General features: G+C 67.4%; 1 protein-coding gene across 2 annotated transcripts; it reads right to left on the bottom strand.

The window, feature by feature from the left end:
• Positions 1 to 865: 865 nt before the first annotated feature.
• TTYH3 (tweety family member 3) lies at positions 866 to 26,277 on the bottom strand. Of its 2 annotated transcripts, XM_043915430.1 has the most exons (15): positions 25,948 to 26,277; positions 12,328 to 12,497; positions 12,029 to 12,140; positions 11,673 to 11,893; positions 11,284 to 11,379; positions 11,053 to 11,125; positions 10,690 to 10,765; positions 9,667 to 9,722; positions 8,935 to 9,027; positions 8,234 to 8,326; positions 7,252 to 7,388; positions 6,619 to 6,792; positions 5,994 to 6,069; positions 5,224 to 5,324; positions 866 to 3,855 (listed from the first exon to the last, which is right to left on the bottom strand). In XM_043915430.1, exons 1-14 carry the CDS (start codon positions 26,068 to 26,070, stop codon positions 5,256 to 5,258), a joined length of 1,569 nt encoding a protein of 522 aa, XP_043771365.1. In that variant the 5' UTR covers positions 26,071 to 26,277; the 3' UTR covers positions 866 to 3,855; positions 5,224 to 5,255. The 2 variants fall into 2 exon arrangements, with proteins under 2 accessions (XP_043771365.1, XP_043771364.1); XM_043915429.1 differs by lacking the exon at positions 5,224 to 5,324 and having other exon boundaries at positions 25,948 to 26,275.

The following is a 26,277-nucleotide window of genomic DNA, read 5'->3' as shown; positions in this document are numbered from 1 at the left end:
TCTCCAGGAATCAGGCAAATCGGAAACCACTGGACCAGGCTGCTGATGTGTGCTGGAGGCAAAGGCTCCGCCCAGTGTCCCTGCCAGCCCAGGCACCCCCGGGGGCGAGAGCCGGGAGCCTGGGTGTCTTCCCTGGAGCCTCGCGGCTTCCTTTGCCCACCTGTGCGCCTGGCATGGGATACAGATTCTCTCCTGGGCAAATGTGCCTCCCCCAATTCCACAGGGCCCGAGGGTCTCCCTGTGAGGTGGGGGCGTGTGTCTTGCCACCCTGGGTCATGTGCCCTCGGGGACAGCACCGCGCCTTTCCCAGCCGGCTTCTCAAATGAGAACAAGAATGATCCTTCCTATCTCGGAGGGCGGGGTTTGGGTCCCTGCTCAGGCCACTGATAAGATTCTGGGGAGGCGCCTCAGGAACCGGAACCTCTCCTCGGGTTACACCGGGGGACTCAAGAGATGCTCCTGGGGACACGCCAATTGGCCTCTCTGCCCTCCTCCAACAGCCCTGCCCAGGGCCAGCTCTGTCACCTCTCCTGGTGACCGGAGACGGGGGCCCTCCGCACAGCAGTCCGAGTCTCCTCGAGGACTCTCCAGCGCGGATGTACAAATAGATCTTTCAAGATTAGAAATCACCGCTCCCTGCGCCAGCAGCTCCGCCCACCCGTGTCACGCCCCGCCCACCGGGCCCCCGCCCCGTCAGGCCCTCCTCCCGGCGAGGCCCCGCCCCCAGACCCTTCTTCCCGCCCACCAGCCCCAGCTCCCCGCGAGGCCCCGCCCACCAGGGTCCCCAGGCCCTAGCGGATCCCGCACGTGGCCGCCCGGCCCACAGACCTGGGAGGGTGCCAAAACAACTCAGGAATAAGAGGCCTGTTTTTTAAAATTTGTTTATTTTAAAACATGAAACCCAAGCTGAATAGAAACCACAGAAATTACATTGACGAGAGTTTTAGTATTTGCCAAGAAAAATAAAACCCCCAGCGAAATAAAAATCAACCCCCAAACCCAGTTTTACCAAAAAAAAAAAAAAAAAAAAGAAGCTAAAAAAAAAACCACACACACACCCAGAAACACAGCGACAGCACATACAGCCATGGCCCTATGGAAGTCTGGAGAACGCCAAGCGGTTCAGGCCTCGATCCCCGCTCAGGATGCTAAATCGATCTTGGGTGGTGGGGGCGGGGACCTTGGAGGGGGAGTCTTAACAAAATAACTCGGAGAGATATATGTAACAAATATAAAGTGGTGTGGCACACAACCATTATGGTTTAAAAAAAAAAAAAAAAATCCCGCACAAGAGGCCCCGGTCCCTGCTCGTCCCCCTTTTGGGACCGCCACCCATGCACCCGCTCCCCGGCTGGGCAGGGGTCCTGGGACGGGGAGGGATTGGCGCTTGGACTGGGATTGCATAGTGAGATGGGGTGAACGTGGAGGGGACATCCGATCAGGCCAGGGTACCTCGGGACCGGAAACGTGCGCCTGCCGGCGGAGCCCCATCAGGGAGGGACCGGCCTGGAAGCCCGCCTGCCCGCGGAGCCCCCAGGGCCCTCGCCTTCTCATCCGCGCGGTCGGGGACCACCGCCGGAGAAGCTGCAGGGCCTGCTGAGGGGGCGAGGACCGCAGGTGCGGGATGTGGAGGCCCCGGGCCCGGACTGGTTAGAAGGGCCTGAAAACTTAAGAGCAAGAAAAAAACCAAGGGCGGGAGGCTCCCCCCACCCGCTGCAGGACCGAGGCTTGGTTTTGCTGCCCTTTCGACGTCCGCGTTTCCTTTACGCACGCTCGGTGACTGGGAGGAGCTGGGCGGGGCCGCGGGCGGGCGGGCACGCGCACGGAGCCGCCCCCTCAGGTCCGCCTCAGGCTCGCAAGCTTCTACATTCACATTTCGGCGGCCTCGCGGCCTCTTTGTGCTTCTGAGCCACGCCCGGGGCAGCACAGCTGGAGCTCCCTCGGCCGAGGCAGAGGCCGGGAAGCCCCGCCTGGGTGGGGGCGCCCAGAGGAAAACTGGGCAGTCGGGCTGTGGCTCTGGCCCGTGAGGGGCCCAGGAGAGGGCGCCGGGAGCCCCTCGGTGAGGTTTGGCCATGCGCCAGGGCTCAGATGCGCGGCTGGGGGCCCGCAGGCACACCTGGGGGCACCTCTGTTTGCCCACTCAATCCCCCCTCTCCCTGGCAGCCTCAGCTGTGGTCAAAGGGCCAGGGGCCGCTGCGTTCTAGCCCTGGGCCCACCCATCCTTTTGGTCCCAGACACCAGCACACAGAAGGGATCCTGGAGAAAGGGGAGGCGGCTTCTCTGCAGGCCACCTTAAGGAAGGGGCGCTACCCTGCCGCCCCAGGAGGAGCCTCCCATAATGTCTGTAAACTGCCGGCGGGCCCGGGGCCGTGTCCCTCCCTGGAGGGACGCAGGCCTGCGCCGCACCTGGCCTCTCGGTGGCTGACTGCCTGGGCAGGGCAGGCATCTCCCCGCCTTGACTTGGGGACAGCCGCACCTTCTGCGGTAGGAAAACAGCAAACACTGCACACGAAGCCAAAAGCACCTTAGGGAAGCCTTGCTCCCACTTCACAGGTAGGAGACCGAGGCCACAGGGGCCTCAGTCCTACAGCCGAAGGGACATTCATTCCTGAGGACACGGTCCCCTGGGGGCAACACCTGCCCAGGGAGGGGTCTCCAGGCCCTCGGACTGCCTCTTGGTCTTGACACCCCCAGCAGCACCCCGAGAAGAAATGCCTTCTCCACCCCGAAACCCAGCTGGCTCTCCGGGGCTTCGTCTCCAGCCTGGACTTGGCCTCAGGCTTGCGGACCGTGGGGTGCCCAGGGCGATCTCTCTCTCGGAGGCTGGAGTGAGGTTAGTGGTTAGTCCAAAGGGGGGCCGCGGGGGCCGAGGGCACCTTCACAGCCCGCTTGGGTGCAGCCCCCAGGCCGGCCTGTCCTGGATGCAAAGGGAACCGGGAAGGGGGTGCCAGCCGGCCCGCAGAACCGCCTGCCCTAGAGATGACAGATGTGGTTAGTGCAAAGAGCAAACCGGGTGGAGCTGCCGAGGCTCCGGGGGGTCGGGGGGTCGGGGGTTTGGCACCAGGAGGGCGGCCGGTACTGGGTGAGCAGCCTGGGCTCGGCAGGCACCTGTCTCCTGCCACCATGGACAGCCGGATGCCACGGGCGGGGGCTGCTGCGGGGAGAGAGTGGTGCGGGGGGGGGGGGAAGCAGAGAAGGGGAGACCCCCTGGGAGGCTTCTGGCAACTGAGGCAGAGGAGCCTGGTGTGGGGGGCGAGAGAAGGAAGGACGACAGATGCTGCAGGTGTGTGAGGGCGCCGCAGGGGTCTCTGCAGGCGGGAGGCAAGCAGGCGGGCGCACACGCCATCGCTCGAGACGCCCGGCACCGAGGGGGCACTGCCGCCTGTGAACGGAGAGGGAGCAGACGGCCCAGCTGGGGAGGGAAGGGGGCGGGCGCAGCCGAGGAGACCCCGGGGCAGCACCAGCACAACCGGCCCCTGCAGGGCGGAGGCGCGTGGGGGCTGGGGGCCCGAGCATCGCGAGCAGCACCCCCAGGTGTCCAGGCTTGTGACCGAGGAGAGGGTGCGGGCCCAGAGCCCCCGCGTTGCCCTGGGGAGCAGGCCAGGTGTCTGTCTCCACGCCCCTGCAGGAAGGGAGGGCAGGGCCGAGTGGCTGCAGAGGCGCCCGCAGCGGCCCGGCGTACGCAGGGAGGCTCCGGCGGGTGGTCGCAGGTGCAAGCAGGGAGGCTGGCATGGGAAGGAGCGGGGCGATTGGCACATGGGGCGGGTGGAGGCTGGGGGTCTAGTGCCCGCTGCTGCTGGACTCGGGGCGAGGCTGGCTCGTGGCGAGGTACTTGGCTCTCATGCTGGAAGTGTACTGGAGGGAGAGAAGGGGGGGCCAATGGTCAGCGGCACTGGGCGCGGCTGGGCAAGGCCTCGCTGGCTGAGCTGGCTGGACGGTGCAGAGGCAGAGTGGACAGAGCCCCGGGGCACGGCGCTCTGGGGGAGCCCGCTGGTCCAGGCCCAGAGGAGGACCAGCACCTCTCCCAGCAAGGGGAGCCCATTGGTCCCCGACCCCCGTCTCGGGCATGGAACTGGAGCACGGAGGCGCCCCCTGCACCCCGCACGCCCAGGACCTGAAGGCCCCGCAGCACGGCCGGGTGGCCGGGAAGAGCGTGTCGGCAAAGGCGGGGCCAGGCTGTGTCCAAGGGCGGGTGGGACAGGTTCCCAAGGACCCAGACCACCAGGGTCAGGGTCACAGGAGCGAGGAGGCTCCACAGCCGCTCTGCCCTGGCCCCCAGGGAAGGACCTGGAGAGCCACAAAGGCCCCCTGGGGCCCAGGTGATGCTGCCACCCACTCAGGTGGGAACCAGACTGTGGGCTCCTGGCGGGTCACAGACCCGGATAGAGGCCGCTGGGGGCGGGGACAGCCCACCCATCCCGGCCACTCTCGTCCAACCCAGCCGCTCTCGTCCAACCCAAAGCGTGAAGGGCTTGCTTGCTACACACACACATATGTGCACGTGTGCTCAGAATGAACACATGTGGAACAGATGTGTGCTCAGAGCAAGCGGTGTGCAAAGGGCCACACACCCATTGCGGGGACAAAAGCCGAGGCATGTGCCGAGGCCGCCAGCGGGAGGGAGCCGGCCCCGTGGCCAGGCACCCCGTGAGCCCCGAGTGCCCACCGTGCGGGCGTCAGGACGGACCCTGCCCCCGGAAGCCCTCCCAGGACTCCTGGTGGGTGGCCACGGAGGTGAGCTGGACGGAGGAGCGGTGGGCACTGGGAGCCGTGTCGTCATTCCAGGGACATGCAGCAGGGGTTGGGGAGGCGGTGGGGGGCGGCGGCTCAGGCGGGAGGGGCCGCGGCCGTTGGTACACGCGCTTCTGCACGCCTGGGCGCCCCCCGAGGGCCAGGTCTGCTGGCCACACCTGGGACTTCAGCGCTCAGCCTCCCAAACCCAGGCACCCGGTGCCGGCGGGCACACGCTCCCGGGCCCGGGAGGGACGGATGGGCAGCGGCCACCTGCAGCCAGGCCAGGCGTGAAGAGGGGCTCTGAGGGGGGCTCCCTGCCCCTGGAGTGAGGGTGACGGCCCAGGGCCAGGGTCCCTGAGGTCCACACGCCTGTGCTGGCCCTGCGCTGGCCCTGGGGCCTGCTGGAGCGGGCAGCAGTGAGCAGCGGGCGCGAGGAGCAGACGTGTGGGCGGGCAGGCGGCACGGGCGGGGGGCCAGCTGGGTCAGTACCTGTCACTCTGAGGACTCGGCCACCACAGCCTTCAGGCACTGTTCAGGGGCTTAAACTGCCAGCCCGTGTGGCCGCCAGAGTCCAGGGCGGCCAGATAGCGCTAGGAGGGCGCGGGGCAGGAGGAGTGCAGGAGAGAGAGAGAGAGGGCAGCCTCAACGCCAGGCGAGGACCGGCCCGGGGCGGGCCGCGGGTTCAGCCTAGAGCACCGCCGGGGGTGCCGCCGGGAGCCCTCTCAGCCTGGGGCCAGGGCAGGTCCAAGGTCAGCACCGTGCCATGGGGCACAGCGGGGCCGCCGCACTGGTGGGCGTGTGTGTCTGAAGCCAGGTGGCCCTTAGCTTCTCTAGCCTGTTCCTGGAGGCCCGCCGCCCCCAGGAAGCCCTCCAGGACCCCTGGCCCCTGTGAGCTCCTTTCTTTGGCACCAAACCATCCTATCCCCCTTTTCATGTCTCATTCCCAAGACCAGAAGCAAGCACCAGGCCCAGCTGGAAGAGCCTGGGGGGGCACCTGGGCTGAGTTCAGGAAGCTGAGGAAAGAAGCAGCAGGGCTCGGGTAGGCAGAGAGCCCGGGCCTCCTGGAGGAGCTCGTGTGGGCAGGCCAGCAGCCCGCCCAAGGGCCCCAGCTGGGGCTCCACCTGCAGCCCCGCGCTGAAGGCTCAGGGCAGCCTGCGGGGCCCGCACCACCCGGGAAGCCACAGCAGGCACGAAGCGGCGGGGCGGAGCCCGCACCCTGGCCTCGGGCCCCCCGCTCCAGCTTCTGCCTCGAGACTTACTGAAGGCGGCGGGGACTCGCGCCCAATGAGAGGGGTGTTCTCACAGCGAGGGTTCTGGAAATTGGCATTCTGGCTCCTGAGGTGAGAGGAGAGGGCCCTGTGTCAGTGGGTCCACCTGGGAACCAGGCAGACCCCACCCCACAGATGGCCCGCTAGCGAGCGCCTGGGGTCCCAGGAGCCCAGCACACAGAGGGGCTGCGAGCAGGCCCACGGCCGCCCCTGCCCGCCCCGGCCCAGCCAGAGCCTTGCCCACCCGCCCCAGCCCACCATGTGGCCGGGCCCGGGTTCCTTGGCCACAGGATCCCACGTGCTGACCCTCTGTCTGACAATGGTCCCCTGTGGCCTCGACCCAGGGGTGTGGCAGCAGCAAGCACTCTGAGCCCAGGCAGCCCCGGGCGACCCCCGTATGCAGGGCCCCCTTGGCCCCTGCCCCGCGTCTCGCTCAGGCACCCCAGGGCCCCCTCGGCCCCTGCCCCCCATCTCGCTCAGGCACCCCAGGTTCCCCTTGGCCCCCTCCACCCCTGCCCCCGCGTCTCGCTCAGGCGTCCCAGGGCAGCGGCCGCCCCGAGCCGCAAGGGGCCAGGCAGCCTGGCCAGCGCCTCTGCGCCCCACTCGCCCGACTCACATGTACTCCGTGACCGGGGCGTTGCTGACGGTGTGGGCCGCGGCCGGGATGCTGGTCTCGCTCCCGTAGCTGCTGCCGCAGCTGTACAGACTGGGCATGTGGACACGGTAGAGGCTGTCGTGTGCCTGCCGCGGCCCTGGGGCGGCCTCCTCCTCCCCGTCCTCGTCGGGACCTCTGCGGGGAGGGACACCGGCGCGGGATCAGGCTTGACGCGGATGCGGGGCCACAGGCCGGCAGCCAGCTCTGAGGCAGACACTCCTGCTTGCAGTCCTGGGTCGGCGGGGCTGTGGGGAAGGCTCCCGGGGACACAGGGACGCTGCCTGCCTGTTAAAAGACGGGGCCGGGGCCGTCCCGGGGGAGCAGAGGGCGGGTAGCCCCAGCCTGCAGGACGGGGCTCAGGCGGGGACCCCCCCCGCTGGCTGCTCACTCGCCTGTCTCCCGGGCTGGGGGCCCCTCTAGGCCAGTCATGAAGTGGGAGTGCCGGCTCAGATCCACCAGCCTTGCAGCGGCTGCAGAACCCCAGGGAGCGTCAAGGGGCAGGGAGGCCTTTGTTCTGCCTCGACTACAGCTCGGGGCATCCTGGAGACGCAGCCCCAGGCGCCGTGTGGTCCGATGGGCCCCGGGCGCCCTCACCTCTTCTGCTGCCACGTGTGTGGGACGCTGCAGACGACGGAGCTGAACATGAGCGCTGTGACGAAGGAGAAGAGGGCCAGGTAGATGAGGCCCTCGACGCCGTCGTAGCAGAAGCCTGTGAGGGCCTGCACGTAGTCCTAGGGCCAGGCGGGGAAGAGAGCGGGAGAGGCACAGCCTGAGATGGAGCGCACAGGCCTGAACCACATCTGAACCAAGGCTGGCAGAGGCCCCGTGACCCGCCCCTCCCCCCTGCCCCTCCCCCAGCCACGTCCCCTCTTCCCACCCCCCTCCTCCCGCCCCACCCCCAACCACTCCCCCTCCTCCCCTAGCTTCTCCTCCTCCTCCCACCCCTCCGCCAGCCCCTCCCCCTCCTCCCACCCCTACCCCCAGCTGCTCCCCCTCCTCCCTTAGCTGCTCCCCTCCTCCCGCCCCTCCCCCAGCCACTCCCCCTCCTCCCCCAGCCGCTCTCCCTTCTCCCCTAGCTGCTCCTCCTCCTCCCACCCCTCCCCCAGTCACTCCCTCTCCTCCCCCAGCTGCCCCCTCCTCCTGCCCCTCCCCCAGCTCCCCCTCCTCCCCCAGCTGCTCCTCCTCCTCCCACCCCTCCCCCAGTCATGCTCCCTCCTCCCCCAGCTGCTCCCCCTTCTCCCTACCCCTCCCTCAGCTGCTCCCCCTCCTCCCCCACCTGCTCCCCCTCCTCCCCCAGCTGCCCCCTCCTCCTGCCCCTCCCCCAGATCCCCCTCCTCCCCCAGCTGCTCCCCCTCCTCCCCCAGCTGCTCCTCCTCCTCCCCCAGCTGCTCCCCCTTCTCCCTACCCCTCCCCTAGCTGCTCCTCCTCCTCCCACCCCTCCCCCAGTCGCTCCCCCTCCTCCCCCAGCTGCCCCCTCCTCCTGCCCCTCCCCCAGATCCCCCTCCTCCCCTAGCTGCTCCCCCTCCTCCCCACCCCTCCCCACACGGGCCCAACAGCAGGTGCGGGCGGCTCTCACCAGGTGCAGGCTGCGGCAGTCCACCAGGGCAGTGAGGTGCTGCAGGTTCACCTCCGTGCCGTTCAGCACCTCCTGGACACGGAGCAGGGGGTCCTGGGGGGTGAGAATCACGAAAGGTGAGCACAGCGCTCAGGAAGGGAGCCAGCCAAGGCCTCCCTCCACCCCTCACCTGCCGGCAAGAATCCCCCCTTGACTGCCCCCCCAGTCTTGGCACAGGCCCTGAGGACCCCGGGCTTTGAGAAAAGCTGACCCCTAGGTCTGTGCCCTGGCCTCGGGAGACGGCTGAAAGCGTGAGGGCAGCGGGGAGCGTGGGGCCCACAGCGCCTGTGCACACACCACGCTGCGGGCCTGCCGTGTAATAGGAGCAGCAGCAAACACGCGCGTCTCCCGACACGGGCCCTAAGACTGTCTTAAGGAAGAGTTTAAGACGACGGAAATCTTCACAGTGTCTTAAAGGACACGACATTGTCCAGCACACTCTGGGCAGTGTGACCCTGGTGTTGTAGTGTGTGTGTGTGTGTGTGAGCTTCACTAAACCTACCCAGGTCCTTGGGGGCGTGAAGGGAAGGAAGGATGGAGAGGAGGACCAGACCCCCCGGGCAGGGCCCCCAGGAGCAGCCTGGGCAGTGACTGCACCCGCCTCCCTCTCAAGGTGACGAGAGGGAGCTCGCGGGCCCCAGAGCTGGCCCCCAGCCCCTCACCTTGGTGGCAGGATACTCCCACGAGACAGTCTTCAGGAGCTCAGCCACTACGTCCTGCATCTCCACCAGCGCCTTGTGGCTGCCCGACAGCTTCTGCTCCACAGAGAGGCCACTGAGTCCTGCGCAGGTGGGCGGCCCGCCTCCCTCCCCGGGGACCCCAACCCCCTCGAGGGGCGGGCTGGCTCCAGTGCTGGCAGCCCCCGCCAGTCCCAGGGGCGTCCAGCCCGTGGGGCCCCGAGCTCCTGGGGTGGGACGGCTGTGCCCAGCAGTCCGCTCTGTGGGACACCTTTCCTTGGCCCCCAGGATGAGCACGCAGACAGTACAGACCACGGAAGGTACAGCGTCTTTAAAGCAGATACGCAGTCCAGAGGACCCAGAGGGCCACACGGGGACGTGGGGTGACGATGCGCTACGTGGTTTCCCTTCAAATTCCACATTGGCCCAGACAGTTACTCCACCCGGCGGGCACAGGACCCCTCCGCCACGGGACACCCCTGGGCTCCTGCTTTGCCCGGGAGGCATCCGGCTCTGTCGTAAAGAGCAGCCCGGGAGATGCAAGGTGCCCAGGGGCTTGGGGGCATTAAGCAGGCCACCCTGAAAGGCTTGTGTGAGGGCACCAGGGTGAGGGCCCCAAGGGCCTGACGAGGTGGGAGGGGGCCTCGCGGTCTGTGGGCGTCTGGGGGTGGGGGCCAGGGCACCAGGAGCTCTGCAGGGGCGGGCCTGAGCTCTCACCTGCTGGAAGGGGTTGACGGCATGGGGGGAGCAGGCCAGGTAGTACTGCAAGATGTCTGCGGAGAGAGGGGAGGGCGGCTGAGTGGCTCCGGCTGTCCGCATGCACCTGTGTGCGTCTACATGCGCATCTGCTGTACACGCGTGTGTGGGTGTCCACATCTGCGTGTATGCTGAATGTACGTGTGCTTGCTTGTATGTATCTTTACGTGCATGCGTGTGCCTGTGTGCGCATGTCTGAGTGTAGGTGTACCTCTGAACATGCACATGTCTGTACACATGAATGTCACGTGTGCATGTACATGTGCACGTGTCTGTGTCTGCGTGTGAGCATGCAGGTGTGAAGAGGGAATGGTCTCCAGGGAGCCTGGGGCCAGGGCCCAGACCCTTCTACTCTGAGTCGTGTTACTGAAATGGGCACAGTTCTCTCTTGGAGGGCTGCTTCATCCCTCCCCTCTCTGGGGAGCAGCAGACAGGCCACGGCGGGAGGCGGGGGTAAGCAGTCAGAGGTCAGCTGGGCAGGCATCTGCTCATAGGCCAGTTGAGCAGAACAGTTCTTAATCCAGAATGTCACCCCAAAAAGGGTGCAGGGGGCCTGCTCATCCCCATTAAAACAGGTGTTGATTGTGTCCAACATTCAAAGATAGGGACTCATGCACAATTCTGATTTTGAAAACCTAGGGAAGCCAAGCCCAGCCAGAATTGAGGAAGAAAATTTGTACCCCAACTGCCTAACCCTGGCCCCCACCCCGCCCTGTGCTGTCTGGCCCCTTCGGGGGGCTTTCTGGGGTCCAGTGCAGGATGGGGGCTGGAGCGAGGCCTAGCACAGCCCAGGGCAGCCTCTCCACACCGCACCTGTGCTCGGCCCCTGAGGTCTGGGCTCCTATGGAGCTTATGTTGGAAAACAGAAGAAAGCGCCCACTTGGCTTGAGCCACCTGTCCAGGGAGTCAGCACGTGGCCTGACCTGATGGCCCGTGGGCAGGAGTGGGCACTCGCAAGCGGCTGGTACACGACCGCAGACTCACCCCCGCTCAGCACCGAGTGCTCCTCCACCATCCGGGTCACGTAGGTGTCGGGATCCACACAGAAGTCACTGGAGCCCTGGGGTGGGGGCAGGCAAGGAGGAGGGGATACCAAGCTGGGCCCCCGAGCCCTCAGCTCCCGGGGGTGGAGCCTGGCCCCCCAGCGTCTGCGTGTCGCTCAGGGAGGTGGCGTGGCTCTGCGGGGCCGGGGGGGTGGGGACTGACTCGCTGTGCGTGTCACACACAGGTCCCCCGTCTCTCTGGATCTCGGTGTCCCGTGGAGGAGAGCAGGAGGTGACTGTGGCGTCCACCCCCCACCCCCACGCTCTGCCAGCAGACGGGCACCCCGTCCCCTCCGTCACCTACCACAGACACGGCCAGCTCCAGGCCCAGGGCTCCCCAGCTGATGATCAGGGCCAGCACCCCCAGCAGGCAGACCCTTGGGGCAGAGAGCGACGGTCGGCACTCTCCAGGCTGGGGTGAGGGCTGTGCCCCACGCCAGGCTGGACCCGAAGACGGGGGAGGGCGGGTCAGGGCTGACTCGGGATGGATGCGACAGGAGCCTCAGCCCCCCGCCCCCAGGGCCCTCAGACTCACCCTACCAGAATCCCCTTGGAGCTGCGGATGAGGCCGACCAGCACCAGGAGGCAGATGGCCACGTCGAGCAGCAGCAGGCCCAGGTAGCCCAGCCACCTGCAGGGACACGGCACGCGTGGGCTGGGCACGGGCCAGTCCCAGGGCAGGGGCAGGGGGTGCTGGGCAGAGCGGAGCAAACAGCCCAGGGCGCAGAAGAGCGTCCACAGGCAGCTCTGGGTGCAGAGATTGGCCTCTGACCTCGTAACAGACGTCCCCATGGGGGACTCCTGCCAGTGACCACCAGTGGCCCCAGCCCCTCCCCCAAGACCTCAGGCACTGGGAGCTGGAAGCCAACTGGCCTGGAGAGAGGAATGGGGACCAGCGGGGGCAGGCAGGAGAGGGGAATGCACCTGTACCAGTCGTAGAGATCCACCTGCTCGGCCAGTGCCTCCAGCGACACAGCTGGGTTCCTCCAGAAAGGGATGGCCGCCGTGTAGCCCAGCAGCGTCTGCAGCAGGCCCTGTAGCCGCTGGACCGCCCGCAGGGGCTCCGGCCGGGCGGCCAGCTGCCGCTCCAGGTTCTGCAGGCTGGGCTCCGCCGTGCGGTTCAGGGCAGCTGCCGTGTCCCACACCTGCTCCAGGTTGGGGGAGGCAGTGAGCTGGGACAAGGACGGCTCCCGCACACGCCCACGTCTCGCTCTCACACACATGCACACACACGGGTGTAGGAGCAGGAAGAGGCCCCCCCTACCCATGCGGCCACTCACGCGGTCCTGGACCCCTGCCACCGTACGATTGGCGTGACGGAGTGAGTAGGTGGCCCGATGGATGCCGTCACTGGTCTCCCCGTTGCCATAGAACCCCACGGCGATACCGGCGCTGGGACAGGACGGGGCCGCGTGAGGGCGCGAGCCTGGGGTCCCCCCACGGGACTCGACCTGCCCCGCCCCTTGCAGTCTGACCCCGCCCCCGCCCCGCCCCCACCGCCCCTGCCAGCCGGGCCAAGCCCACAGCAGCCCAGTGGCCACGCCCACAGCAGCCCGGTGGCCCCGCCCCGCGCGCTCACCTGCAAACCAGCGTGGCGATGATGACGCACCAGGCCGTGCAGCAGCAGTCCGCGTCTAGGTGCTCCTCGCTCTTGCGCCGCCGGCAGCACAGCCAGAAGGAGTAGAAGAGCAGGAAGAGGAGGTCCAGGGCGAGGCAGGCCAGCGCGGCGGCCCCCAGCAGCAGCAGCGCCTGAGGGCGGTGGGGAAGCGGTGTTGGAGGAGGGGCTCCCAGGCCGACTCTGCACCCAACCCCAGGAGCGGCCAACCCCACTGGTGCCCCCGGCCCAGGGGCCACGGGTCCCCAGCACCGGAGTCATGTGGCTGTGCTCACCCAGATCTGGGACCCCAGACTCAACGTCCTAGACATCTGGGCACCGTCCAAGCCCCACGTGGAGGGGCCGGGTGGGCAAGGTCTCTCCTAACCCCTCCCAGGCCTTCACTGGACACCCCTTGGCTGCCCTTGCTGCAGAGAAAACCAGCCCTCAGGGGTACCTGGAAACGCCTTCCTCACATCTTAACTCAGCGGTGTGGCCGCGAGCCTGGGCAGCCATTGTGGGGTGGAATGCCCCAGGCCTACCCACCCCTGCAGGGCCCCCTTGGGACCAGCTCAGCCACAGAGGCACTGGGACTGCTGGATCACAGCCCTGGCGGCCAGCGACTGTCTCCCGGGAGATGGTTACCAGGCAGCAGATGGAGGCTGGCACTCCCTGCCCTCCCAGGAGCCAGCTGGCCCCAAAGGCCTCCTGCCCGGCCCAGCACCCCAGCCATAGTCCCTGCCGGCTGCTGCGCTGTTTGGAGGCCTCTGTCCTCCCTACGAAGTACAGGATGGGGCAACTTCTTGGGAGAGGCCAGGGCACCAGTGAGGGTGCAGCGTGGGTGGGTGGGCCTGACAGGACCTGACCACCCTGCTCAGTGGCTGGGCGGGGCAGGGAGCAGCCCCTGTGTGCTGGCTCTAGAGGGGCCGCCACTCCTCACGGTCCCAGGGCGCTCCCGTTAGAGGGACTCTGAGGCCAGGCGGGGAGGGGTGTTCAAGGTCACACGGGGACACCAGCCAGGCCACAGCAGGGAGCCTCTGGTGTCAATCAAGGGCCTGCCCGAGGGACAGTCACGGGGTGAGTGCTCACCTTAAGGCGCCCAGCATCGGCTGCAGCCCCCACCCCGCCCAACACTGCCACAGCAGACAGGATGCTTGGAAAAGCAGTCTCATGGTGGGCTCTGCCTGCACGTGCACACGGTGGACCCCGGGCACAGGGCCGCGGATCCTGCAGGCCCCCTCCTCACGGGTCAGAGGGGTCACTGCCTCCATCCTACCAGCAGGCTCCTCCCCTAAACCCTCAACCAGAACCCACCGGCGGTGACCTCCCGACCCCACGCCCTGCCGGCCCCGGCGACCAGCCCCAGGTCAGCCCTGTGTTGGCAGCAGCCACCCCCCGCCACAGCAGGAGGCCACCCTCTAGTCCCCAGCGGTCCTCAGGCCAGCTTTCTGCTCCAGCCGACCTTGTTCCCCCTCCTCTCCTGCCTGACCCGCACCCTCTCCAATAAGCGCATCTACACACGTCCTCTTGAGGAAATCCTTCCAGGGGTGAGGAAGCCAGGGACCAGGGGCACAGGGCAAGGGGCACCCAAGCTGGGGCCCGGAGGCCGCCCAGCCTGGCAGCGGGCAAGGCCAGTGCCTACAGAGTTGTCAGGACCCATCACAGAGCTCGCAGGACTTGCGCACAGCTCAGGCGGCGCCAGGACCACCCACTCCCGTCCGTCCTGTGAGAATCGGAGGCGAGATGAGCGTGACTGGCCAAGCAAGACCCCAGCACCGGGGGCGAGGCTACGGTGAGGGGGCACCGTTCCTCTGGGAAACGTGGTAGGTGCCAGGCTGGTGGAGGAAGCAGGTGGTGAGGCCTGTAGGGTGTGAGCTGGGGGCTGTGGGAAACCGAGAAGGCAGGCCCAGCGGGAGCAGCAGCAGGTCTGCGCGGGCACAGCCCAGTCCAGCGGGTCAGGGAAGCGTGCTCCGGGCATAGGGCGCCGCGCCAGGCCCAGGCACTTGGGAGGCGCTCCGGGATCTCCTATGGCTTTGATTCTTTTGTTGTTGTTGTTACTGGTTTTCTTTCTTTCCTTTTTTGGTTTTCCTTTTTAAACCACGAACCTTACTACCTTTATAATTACAACACAAACCCAGAAACGTGTTAGTAGCTCTTTTCAGTCAGGCGTGGGAGGCGCCTGGCCCGCACCCAGCTCCACCGCGTGAGTCCCGGCGCGCCTCCCTCCCGCAGGCCTGCTTCCCTTCCTGGAGACCGACGTGCCCGCGCCCTCCCCGGCCACCACGTGACCGCGGGAGCTGGGCGGTGTGCGGTGGAGCTGCGGTGCCCCAGGAGCAGAGGTCGAGGGGAGGGCTGCCCTGGGTGTCGCCACCAGGAGGCCGAGGACCGCCTGCTGCTGGACAGGGGTGGGGTTGGGGGGGCTCCTACCCAGCCCCGCGGGTGGCCGAGCTCGAGGGGCCCCGAGTGCTGGGGTCAAACGCTGCTCCGCCTGGCGCCAGGAGCTGACCCAGTCTGGGCGCCCATGTATAGAACAGAGCCAGGGCCGCACCGAGGAGGGCGTGAGCTCACAGGTGTAAAGGCTGAGAGCAGCGCCTCCACTGGGGAGCCCCTGGGGTACTGCTCCCGCGCCAGCTCTGCCTGGGGCGGGGGCCAGTCCCCGCTGCTGGAGGGGCGTCCAGGCCGCTCACAGACAAGGTGAGTGTGTGCATGCCCACACCCACACGCATGGTTGCACCCGTACATGGCCACACAGGTGCACACGTGCCCTCGCACACAGTCACCTGCACGTGAAGATGTCGTCCTGAGCCCCAGCAGCAGCAGGCGCAGCAGCCCACGGCTGGAAGCTCTGTGGTGGTGGACAGGCCTCGGACACCTGTCACGGGCACAGCCACCCGCTGCGGGCCCTGGAAGCCCCAGCCCTGGGGGAGCAGCCGCCTCCTGCCCGCCCCCAGCCCCAACTCACGGAGCGGAGCCCACCTCCAGCTCCGGGAAGGCCCGGTCAAGGGCTTTGAGGGTAAGCGCGTGTCCTGCGGCTCAGAGAGGGACACCTGGGGAGGAGAGTGACTTCCAGAGGCTTCCCTGGGGACGGCAGAGACCCCGGGGGCCACAGTCTCCCCCTTAGCCCAACACAAGGAAGCCGGCCCCTGCCCTCCTGTCTATCTGTCCAGCGCCAGAAGGCCCTTCCTGGATGAGGGCACTGCACCACTTCTGCGCTGGGCCTGTCTGCCCACACCCCCTGCTCCCCGGTGGGTGCTGGAAAGGCCTTGCTAAGCTCAGCAACTTGGCTGGGGCGTTACCCACCCTGGGCCTGAGGCCCGGCCTACAGTGAACACTCAGAAACATGAGGCTCCTGCCCCCCACAAGCTCGGACAGGAGAGTTTCCCCTCGGACAGGGCTCACCTTAAACCATGACCCCCGCCCTGGGCTGCTGGTGGGGGCCCCCCGCACGGCCCCAGCAGGTAGGCTGTGGGGGTCTAAGCCAGGACAGCCCCCCTCGGTCCCCACAAGGAGGTGACAGAACCCTCCAGTTGACATGGGGTGGGGCTGGCCCTCGGGGCTCAGGACCTCAGCCCACTGATGCAAACAAGCCGGGCCCAAGTGGGTGCGAGGGCCAGGGCAGGGCAGGGGCACCTGGCCCTGGGAAGCGGCCTCCTCTGGCCCAGGGGCCCAGCTTGCCCTCTGCCCTCATCCTGAGGCCAGGTTCCCAGAGAACAGCCTTCCACTGGCATTCCCGCGGGTGCCTCGCCTCCCCTCCAAACCATGCTGCGGCCCCTCTGCATGGGAAACGTTTGATCAGCATCTGGGCTCTGACCAAATGGAATTTTCCGTCTGTGATGGAAGTGACGTCAGCACACGGCCAGGCGCTGGGGCTCCTGGCCTGACCGCGGGCCGCACTGCTGGCGTCAGCACCTGGAGTATCGCAAGCTCGCTGCGAGGCCTCGGCTGGACACACGTGCACCCGCCCCTCTGGCTGCCGTTTCTCAGCCCTGGACTGCCCGGCCCTTCCCAAGGCCCTGCACCCCTGCCATGGGGCGTGCCCACCAAGAAGGCCCTGTGCCCACACGTCCCGTGGGCCCACAAGCCCCCACCCGCTCTGAAGACGCCCGACGAGCTGGTGCTTGGGGTCTGAACTCACTCCGTCCAGGGCGGGCCAGGCCCATGTCTGAGGCCTACTGGGCGAACCAATGAGGCCTATGCCTCCAACAGGTCCTCCCAGCCCAGCAAGGGGACCAGGGCCGGGGCCCCAGGGAGTGGTGGGCTCCCTGTGCGGGTGGGTGGTCCCTGCAGGGTGTGGGGAGCCCCCGGCTGGGCCTGTGAGGGGAGGGCCACGCCGTGCCACCAGACGTCAGTAACAAGCCCACAGCACGGCGCTCAGCTCCACTGCAGACGGGAGAGCACGAGGCTGTGGCCTGTCCCCTCCCCACCCGCCGCCCGCCCGCTCCTTCAGCACAGCCTGGACACGGGCGGTCAGCACATGGCCCGGGCAACTCACAGCGCCGGCCCAGCTGCACCGAGGTGCGCCCGGCCAGCAGGCGGGGAGGGCCACGCGCGACCCTGGGGCAGCCCTTCCGTGTGCCACCGCACAAGACTGGTCCAGCTGGGTGTCCTGGCAGCACGTGGCCTGGAGGCCTGTGAGGGGGAGTGCCCCACGCAGTGAGCATGGCTGAACCACGGACAAACTGCCTGAGGAACGCCCGGCCCTCCCACCATACAGCCGCCGTGCCACCCGGCAGCTGACCCTGAGAGCTGGCCGGCCTGCTCAGCCCCTCTGCAGGCCGCCACGGCCCGCGGCCAGGCTGGGAGCCCCTCCCGGGCGATCTGATGGGAAGTGGGGGCCTGCGGCGCCCTGCCTGCAGGCCCAGGGGCTGCGTCCCCATCACCCTGCTGTCCTAGCTCGTGCCCCCTTGGCCCGCCTCCTTGGGGTGACGGTGAGCACCCCGGCGCAGGTACAGCAGGGGAGACTTGGGGCCAGCAGTCCAGGGGAGACCGGGCGGGCTCTGGACCTCCTCCAGGTCACATGGCTAGTGGGCGGGGCAGGATCCCAGCCCAGGGGTATGACCGCAGCCTGAGGCCTCACCGCTGCTGGGTCAGGGGCTCTCCCAGGGCCGGAGTCCCCGAGAAGGCCACAGTCAGCCGGCCTGCCCCCTCGCTGCACGGCCCTGTCCCGCCCCATGCCAACGCTCTCTGGGAGGTAGCCTGGCCAGGTGGTAAAGGGCAAGGCTCCCAAGAGGAGGCAAGTCCAAATTCCACCAGGGCCCCACGAGCTCACGTGTCCATGCGCCGGCCACACCTGCCTCCCTGGGGCACACGGGGCCCTCAGCCCAGAGCCGGCCCCCAGACCGGGGAACACTAGCGCCCACAGTGCACACACAGCACCGGGCCTGGGGCCCCCAGACACAGCTTCTGCTGGGCTGGCAGGCATCTGCCCGGATCTCCGCGGTGCAGGAAAGGCAGAGGTTGTGGGAGCCAGAGCAGGGGAGGGGCACAGAAGCTTCAGGGGGTGTCCCCTCAACCGCCGTCGCGGGGAGGGCGGGTGCCAGCAGGGCACGGTGAGGCGTGAGCACTCGCAGGGAGGGGAAGTGCGTGAGGGGCAGCCAAGGCCCAAGCTGCAAACCTGCGCTCAGGGCGGCCCCCCAGCAGCTGCCACCAGGCAGAGGGGTCAGGCTGAGCCTGATACCGACGGCAGAGCAAGGGCGCTGTGGGACGAGGTCGGGGCATGCGGGTGGAGTGGGGGGGGGGCACGGGCCCCTCCAGCACCTCCAGAGTCGTCCTCCCCGCCCTGGGGCTGCCAAAGGCCCTTCTCCAGAGTAAGAGGCCAGGCAGGGGCGTCCAGGAGGCTGGCTGGTCCCCACAACGAGGCGCCATCTGGGAACCCATCGAAGTCCTGGCTGGAGCCCTGGCCTGGGGAGGAAGGGGAAGGGGTCTCCCGCTGGGAAGGCCTCACACCACCTGGCACTAACCACTGCCCCAGGGTCTGGGCCTGAGCACCCAGCTGTATCCATGGCCTTGTGGGTCCCCAGACCCCCTGGGGCAGAGGTGGCCCATCCTCCAGGCCAGGGGCCTGGGGCCAGAAAGGACCCCCAGGGCCCCCTGCACTGACCTAACAGAGGCAGGGCTGGAGCCGGCCCGGGGTTCCTGGGGAAAGTTCTGGAAAGGGCCCCCCTCACCTCCTGGGCCAGGCTGGGTGGGAGCTGAGCTGCCTGAGCGGCACCCCCACCCCCAGCACACTCGCTGCGGCTCCCACACGCCGGCCAGAAATTAAAAACAGATTTTCCACCAGGCCAGGCTTCGGTTTCACGAATTCCAGGATGGTGAGCTCGTGGCCGTGCTGTGAGCGAGAGAGGGGCCCGGCTTTCGGCCCGAGCCCCCCGACCTGGGGCCGAGGTCCAGGCTGCCAGCGGCACCTCCCTCCTCACCGCACAGCCGGCGCCCGGGGACGGCGAGAAGGAGGTCCGGCGGGGCGGGGCTTGGGCTGAAGCCGCGGAGAGACGCCCAGCCCAGGACCCCTCCGCGCCCCCGAGGCCTGGGGCCACGTGCAGGGAGGCCGAGGCCCCGCCCCCGCCCCGCCCGCTCGCGGAGGCGACGCCGAAGAACCTGGCGGCGCTGCTGCCCTCTAAGACGCCAGCGCGTCTATTTCGGTCCCGGCGCCCTAACGCGTCTCCCAGCGTGACACCCAGAGACTCCGCGCTCTCCGCCAGCCGGCTTGCGGGAGCCGGCCTCAGACGCGGCCAGGACCTGCCGGACGGACGGGCGCACCCTCGGGGCCGGAGCGGAGCCCCGCCAGGGGGACGCGGCCCCTGGGCGCACCGCCCCCCGGGGCGCCCCCTGGTGGGCAGGACCAAGGCCAGGGCGCCCGAGGCCAGAGCAGGGGAGCCCGAGGGTGGCACCGCGCCTGGCATTTAGAGGCAGACGGAAGGGGTCACGCGGGCTTTGGGAGGCCTGGCCTCATCTCACGCCCTCGGCCAACACGGGACATGCCCAGCCACGAGGGGGCCTGTGGACAAAACCGAGCCCCGTGGGGCATCTGCTCTCCGGAGCCCACCGGCCCCAGCAAGGGGACCCAGAAGGGGCTGGGGCACACGAGTGGGCACGCAGAACCCAGGCCTCGAGTGGGGCGGGTTCGGGGGGAGGGTCACGGGGGAGTCACGAGGGCCCCGCCCAGCCCATCCGCTCCTCCAGGCCCGGCCCAGGGGGTCACTCCACCCTCCCCTCTCCCCGTTCCGAGGGCACACCTCACGCCCGGCGCTTGTCTGGCTCTGGGCAAGGACCAGAGAGGCCTTGTGGGCAGCTGGCAGCAGACACAGGCCCCGTCCTGCCTCGGACTCTGGGCTGGAGGCCTGGGGGCCCGCTGCAGCCTTTGCAGCTGTGGCAGGAGGGACACCTGCTTCCTCGGCAGACGTCCGCGTGCCTGGGCTCTCGGGAGCCCTGCTGGGCAGGCTGAAGACTCAGTTCTGGGGGGGCGGGTGCCATCCCCGTCTGCAGCAGGGACCCCGGGGCAGGCCAGGGAGCCTCGGCTTGGGGGCGTCCTCCAGCAGTGAGGGGCACCCCGCGCTGGGCACTGGAGCCTGGTGTGCGTCACCCGAGCCCCGCTGTACTGAGCAGGAGCCCCACTGTGTCTGTCTGTCCTCAGCCCCAATGCCGGGGGAGGCCCCCGAGGGCCACGGGTGCGTCCCTGCCCAGCCAGGGCTTGCGGCAGGCTCCCCGCGAACCTGGGAGACAGCATGGGCGCAGCTGGGCGCTCCTGGGCCCCGCTGTTCCCACCCCCGCCCTCGGTCACGTGCCCCCAATTCCTCGGGGGCCACATGGGGTGCTTTCCACATCTGTCATCCAGTCCCTGGGCTGCAGATTCGGTTCCTCTTCCCCAGCCAAGGGCTTAGCAGAGCTGCCGTGGCCAGTGGGGGTCTGGTCCCAACTGCCCCTGAGCCCTCCTGAACTGGCGCCGGCTGGGGGACCCAGGGAGCCCCCGACCAGCCTCGGACCCACACACGGGGCTGTGTCCCCAGGCAGGGGACTGCCGGCCTGGTGCCGGAGGCTGCCTGTGTTTCCCTGCCTCTGATGCCGGCTGGCCAGCGGCCTCGGTTTCGCTTCTGCAGGGGGAATGGGGTCCACCCCCAGGGAGGCCATGTGGCTTCCCAGAAACGTGCTTACAACACACAGCCTGAGCCTCTCAGAGCCACGGACACCTGGCCAGAGCCTGACCCAGTGCCCCTGGTCAGAGCCAAGACGGCTTCCCGCCCGCCCTCCACATCCCTGAGGCCAAGCAGCACAGTGCTGGGGACAGAACCAGGAGCCCCGAAAGGCCCCAAGATGGGGCCCGGCAGTGCAGACCCTAACCCTGACCTACGCGACACCAGGCCTCTCAGCAGGCGCAGATCTGGGCAGAGGCAGCCACCCCTCCCAGCACCATGATCCTGGCCAAGAGGCACACAGCCAGAGTCGGTTTCACCCGGCAGGGGCTTCCCGGACCCCCCAAACGCATGGGCCCTGCACCCCCAAAGCCCAGCGCACAGATGCTGTCCACACAGGGGGGACTCAGCTTCCACACCACTCCTTGGCGCTGTTCCTTTGGGGATGTTTCTGGCACTTGCAGCCTCAGAATCCTGACCTGAGAGGTGCGTGGCATTCTGGGCAAGCTAAGAACCCAGGACCAAGGACATGGTCCCCAGACTCGATGTGTAAAAGCTGGTGACAACTCCTAGTTTCAGGCGGCACCCTCCCCGGGTTTAAGGCAGGGACAGACTCCAGCTGCAGGGACTTCTTCCCTGTCTCCACACTTTTTCCTACTCTCCAAATATTCCATGAAGGTGTCTTGCTTTCATAAACTAGAAGAGAGGCGAGAGGAGCAAATTTTCCTTCTGAATGTGAGGATGATGCGGAGAGGGCCAGCCTTGCCCGCAGGCACACGCTGACCCCGCCTGAGTCAGGAATGAAGCCAAGGTGCTGCGGTCTCTGCGAGGAGACCACCAGCCCCAGTGGGGCCCCCAAGTGGCCCTCCAGGCTGGGCTCACCACCCCCCACCACCCCGGGCACAGAGCACTCCCTGCTCAGAGGCAGCACGTTCAGACCCGAGGACTCCCTTGTTCTGGGCTGAGGCCCAGGCTTCTCTCTGCTTTGGGGCCTTTGAGTGTGGCATTCCCACTGCCTAGAACACGCCTTGCCAAGCTCTCAACCACCTCGGGCTTATCTTCAGGGTCTCAACAGGAACACCCAGGCACTCAGGGCTTTAATAGGTAAACGGGCCCCACACGCTGGGCTGGCCTGGAAGGTGAGCTGGTGTGCCCACTGCATACCACGCTCCAGGTGAGTCCTCACCCTCTGGGCATTCCAGGAGAGGAAGCGCCTCCTACAGGAAGCCTTCCCTGACTGCCGGGCTTCCCTAGCCCTGACCTGATCACAGCGCCACCACACCAGGTTGCACGGTTCTCCAGCTCCCAGGCTTGAGCCTCTCCTGAACTGGCAGAGGCAGTGAGCAAGAATGAGAGGGACAGAGGGCAGAGAGCGGGTTTGAACTCTACCTCGGGACACAGCGGCTGTGGGAGGCTTGGGAAGGAGGGGTTGGGAAGGGCTGGTAGGAGTTAAGGGGGCAGTTCCCCCCAAGTGGAGCCCAGAAAGAAAGAAGAAAGTGAAGTCGCTTAGTCGTGTCTGACTCTGTGACCCCATGGACTGTATGTAGCCCACCAGGCTCCTCCATCCATGGGATTCTCCAGGCAAGAGTACTGGAGTGGTGTGCCATTTCCTTCTCCAGGAGATCTTCCTGACCCAGGGACTGAACCGGGTCTCCCGCATTGTAGGCAGACGCTTTACCGTCTGAGCCACCAAGGGGAGCCCAGAGAGGTGGTTAAACCCACCCAAGTGGGCCCACCTTCACACAGGTGGGAAGTTGCAGAGCTGGGGTCCAGGCCTGGTGCCCCCAGCCAGGCACCCCCAGTCCAGTCTGCAGAGAAGGAAGGCTCTGAGACCACCACCCCCGCCTGCAGCTCTGACGTCACTGTGGACGACAGTATTGGCCTCAGGCCACTCCAGGTCACGGGCTATGCAACCACCAGGCCTCCTCCCTCCTCTGGGTGCAGTCCTCCCCCTGCACCACACCATCAGCTGCCCCGGGGTTTGGGGAGTCCTGGCACCCTGGCAATAGTCCAGCCCCCGGGAGTCAGACCAGCAGCCAGGCAGGCGGCGGGGGGTGGGGTGGAGCGGCACAGAGCAGACCCCGGAAGCCCTTCCGCCCCCTCCTGGCGCCTGCCAGCCCACCCGTCCCAACAGTCCCCAAAGAACCCACCCTCCTGCAGTCTGTCCACTCAGCAAACATCAGGAGCCCCCAAGAGACAGATGGCGAGTAAGGGAGTCCCTCCTCGCCAGGATGGGAGCCTTGGGAACATGGGAGCCCAAGACCCTCAGTCCCCAAAGTAACTGCAAGATTTTAGGGTGCAAAATCCGATCCATGGTCTTACAAAGGCTCTGAGCCCCCAGCATAGGGCCAGTCGGGGCTCTGAGAGCCCCCGTAATGGCTCTCATCAGCTTTTCATCCCTCAGTACATCCCCTGCAGGGTCAGCCATGGGGGACTCAGGAAGCACCCCCCCCCCCCCCGCCCCCCAAGGCTGATTCTGACTCCTCCAGGGGCAGGAGCAAGAGGCCTGAGGCAGAATTCTGGTTTACCGCCCACTCACCACTCACCACTCACAAGAGCTGACTCATCAGAAAAGACCCTGATGCTGGGAAAGGCTGAGGGCAGGGGGAGAAGGGGGCGGCAGAGGACGAGATGGCTGGATGGCATCACCAACTCACTGGATGTGAGTGTGAGCAAGCTCCGCGAGATGGGGAAGGACGGGGAAGCCTGGCGTGCTGCAGTCCATGGGGTCGCAAAGAGTCAGACACGACTGAGCGACTGGACAACCCGCTCACCGTGTGATTCTGGGCCAGTCTCCTCTTTAAGCCTCAGTTTGCTAATCTGCACAATGGAAACAGTTATGCTCATCTCCCAGGCTTGTATGCGAAAAGGTTAGCAATAGCCCCAGTGAGGACCCCCAAACAGGGTTTGGCCCCTGGGGTTTCCAGTGGGTTTCACCGGGCTCCGAGCAGTGGATGGCTGGCAGAGGCAACAGCAAAGCACAAAGGCTGGTCTCCCCAGGCCCCACCACCCCCCTGCTCCTGCCTCAGGCCCCACCTTCCCCCTGGATGGCCTCAGAAGCAGAGGCCCCCTCCCCGCACAGCGAGGAGACGATTCCAGGCCCCTGTAGCCCAGGTGGGCGCCAGGCACAGACGGGCCCCCAGGCTGAGCGGGGCGCCCCAAGTCAGGAGGATAAGGGGTTCCCCGTCCGCCATGGGACGAGGGCAGCTGTCCCTGCACAGCTAGGAGTGCTCCACCGGCGGAGGCAGGGGGAGGCCCCAGGCGGCGGCCCACGCCAGACCATCGCCTGCCTGCCCAGGAGGGGAGCTCCGTGGGCGGCTCAGCCAGCAGAGCGGAAGCGTGGGGCCCTCACATCCATCCCAACCCTGCAAAGGAGGCGCTCCTGCCCGGATCTCAGGACGGCACGGGAGGGCAGGGGCAGGGCGCACGCCCAGGCCCAGCTCGCTCCACAGCCCCGAGCAGGCGGTGGAGGTGGCGGGGGATGGAGACAGGCTGGTTTCCACGCCGTGAATTATTCAGTGGTTAATTCTGCTCCTCGCAGAGGAGGCGGGAGAGAGAGTGAGTCAGAGCCCTCCCACAGCGGGGCAGGAACAGCGCTCTCAGAGGAGGCCGGGGCACTAGCTGCGGTCCTCTCAGGGGCAAAGGGCCCTGCAGGGGACCGGGCTCAGTGGAGGGGGGTGGGGTGGGGGGGTGGCCACCACGTGGACGCCTCCACTGGCCAGAGACATCCGCCCCTCACTCACTTCCCACTGCAGGTCCAGGCAACTCGGGGGGCAGCTCCTAGGAGGGGTGGTGGCCAGGTCAGCCCGGGTGGGCAGCACGTGCAGGCAGCAGCCCACGGGCCAGCGGGAAAGCTGTGTGGGTCACAGACACCCCCGGTGCCCCTGGAGCTTCAGGACTGACAAACGGCAGAGAACTTCCTAAAGTAAGGCACACGGTCCTGCTCGGTGGAAGCAGAGCCCCGGGGACACGTGTGGCAGAGCCACCCCAGGGGAAGCTCCGGGGGTGCGTGGAGGAGTGGTGTCACCCCCACCCTGGTCAGCCCCCTAGGACTGGGCTGCTTCAACATGGGCGTCCAGTTTTATAAGAATCCTGCTGCCTTGGGCATGCCTAGGCCGATCCCTCGCCCCCTTTCTAATCTGCTTAGAAACAGATCAGCAGGGCTGGGGAACCAAGCTCCAGGTAAGCGTTGTGTTTGGGGCGGCAGGCTCCCTGCAGAGCTGGGGTGTTTCCGGTTCTCCTCTGGGCAAGGGAGGCCCTGAGGACAGAGCTCTGAACTGGGGTCACACTGTCCACGGATGCTGGACTCCCGGGCCGTCTTGCGAGCAAAGCCGTTCCCCGCCCCCACTCACCCTAGGGCTCTGCATTCATCACCAAAGAGGAACTCAGACATGATCCGGGTGACCAGGCACCCCAGCCACTGGGGCTGTGGAATCCGGATCCCCAGGCAGGAAGGAAGTGTCCACAGCCTGGTGCCCTGGCCCGCACTCAGTGGCAGTGGGGCTTGGCATGACCCCAGACCTAGGGCTCCACTGGTAGAGCCTGGTTCCTTGGGGAGAGGGCTGCAAAGGGTCCGTGCCCACCCCCACCCCACAGCTCTGCCCAGACTCAGCCGTTCCCAGCCTCCCAGACTGAGGCCCATCTTTTGTCCCTGTGGCCAGGCCTCCCTCCGACCCCCCTCAGGGCTACAGGCAGTCGGATCTCCGGGCAGGCACTGTGTGTACACTCCACAGCTTGCTCCAGGCAGGGGGTCATTAGCAGCCAGGGGGGACTGGCATCCACGCAGACCACTCACCCACCGACATCTTGGCAGTGAGTGGCATTTCCCGGCTGGGGCTGAGGGGGCCAGGAATCCCCTCCTGGCTGCACCAGTGCTCTCAGGCATGGACACGGTCTCCAAGCCCTGGGTCCTCTGGGTCGGGGGCTCTGCGGGGCAACACCCACCGACTGCCCCTGCTCAGGGGCCTGGGCAGACACTGACAGCTGGCGGAGGGGTCTCCATGGAGGGGAGGGAGGCGGCTCCTCCTACCCCAGCAAGGAGGGAGGGTCTTAGCGACTCCAGAAGAGAAGGCTAGAATCGACAGGAGGGCTGTGGACCCTCCATGCGGGCTTGGTGGGGGGGGTCCCCTTAGATTCTCCAGCAGGGGAGCCCCATGACCAGGAGGAGACTCTCCGGAAGAACGGGTGCTGTGCCCAACAAGGAGGTGGGGGCCATAATCCTGAATGCGAGGTCGGGGGGAGCCTTTAGACCCTAAAGGAGGAGGGGACCATGACCCTCGGGGGGAGGGGGCTCAGGGTCCGCGGAGGAGGAAGGGGCCGTGACCGCCGGTAGGTGACAGAAAGCCTTTAGACCTTGCAGAAAGCGGGGGCCGTGACCCTGGGAAGGGGGATCGTGACCCGCGGGGAGGGGGGCCGGGACCCTCGGAACGGAGGGGCCGTGACCCGGGACCGGACCTGCGACCCAGGGAGCCCGCGTCACCTGCTGGTAGTCGGTGTCCTCGGGCCGGAACTGGCTGCTGGTGGCCTCCCAGTGCAGGTCGAAGTGGGGCAGCCGGTGCAGGAGGCTCACCCACCAGGGCGCCGCGTAGCTGACCCCGGCCATGGCGGGCCGGCCGCGGGGGCGCGCGGCCGTCGCGGGGCTCCCTGGCTGGCCTGGGGAACGGCGATCAGGGGCCCGCCGACCCCGGCCTGGCCGCCCGCATCGCCCGCGCGCTCCTGGGCCCGGCCCGGCCCGGCTCGGCCCGGCTCGGCTGCGCTCGGCTCCGCTCGGCCGCCCGCGCCCGCCGCCTCTTTGTTCGCCGCCGCGGCC

This window comes from Cervus elaphus, chromosome 10, assembly GCF_910594005.1.
Source record: "Cervus elaphus chromosome 10, mCerEla1.1, whole genome shotgun sequence".
Taxonomy (NCBI): Eukaryota; Metazoa; Chordata; class Mammalia; order Artiodactyla; family Cervidae; genus Cervus; species Cervus elaphus.
This window is presented reverse-complemented; position numbering and strand designations above follow the sequence as displayed.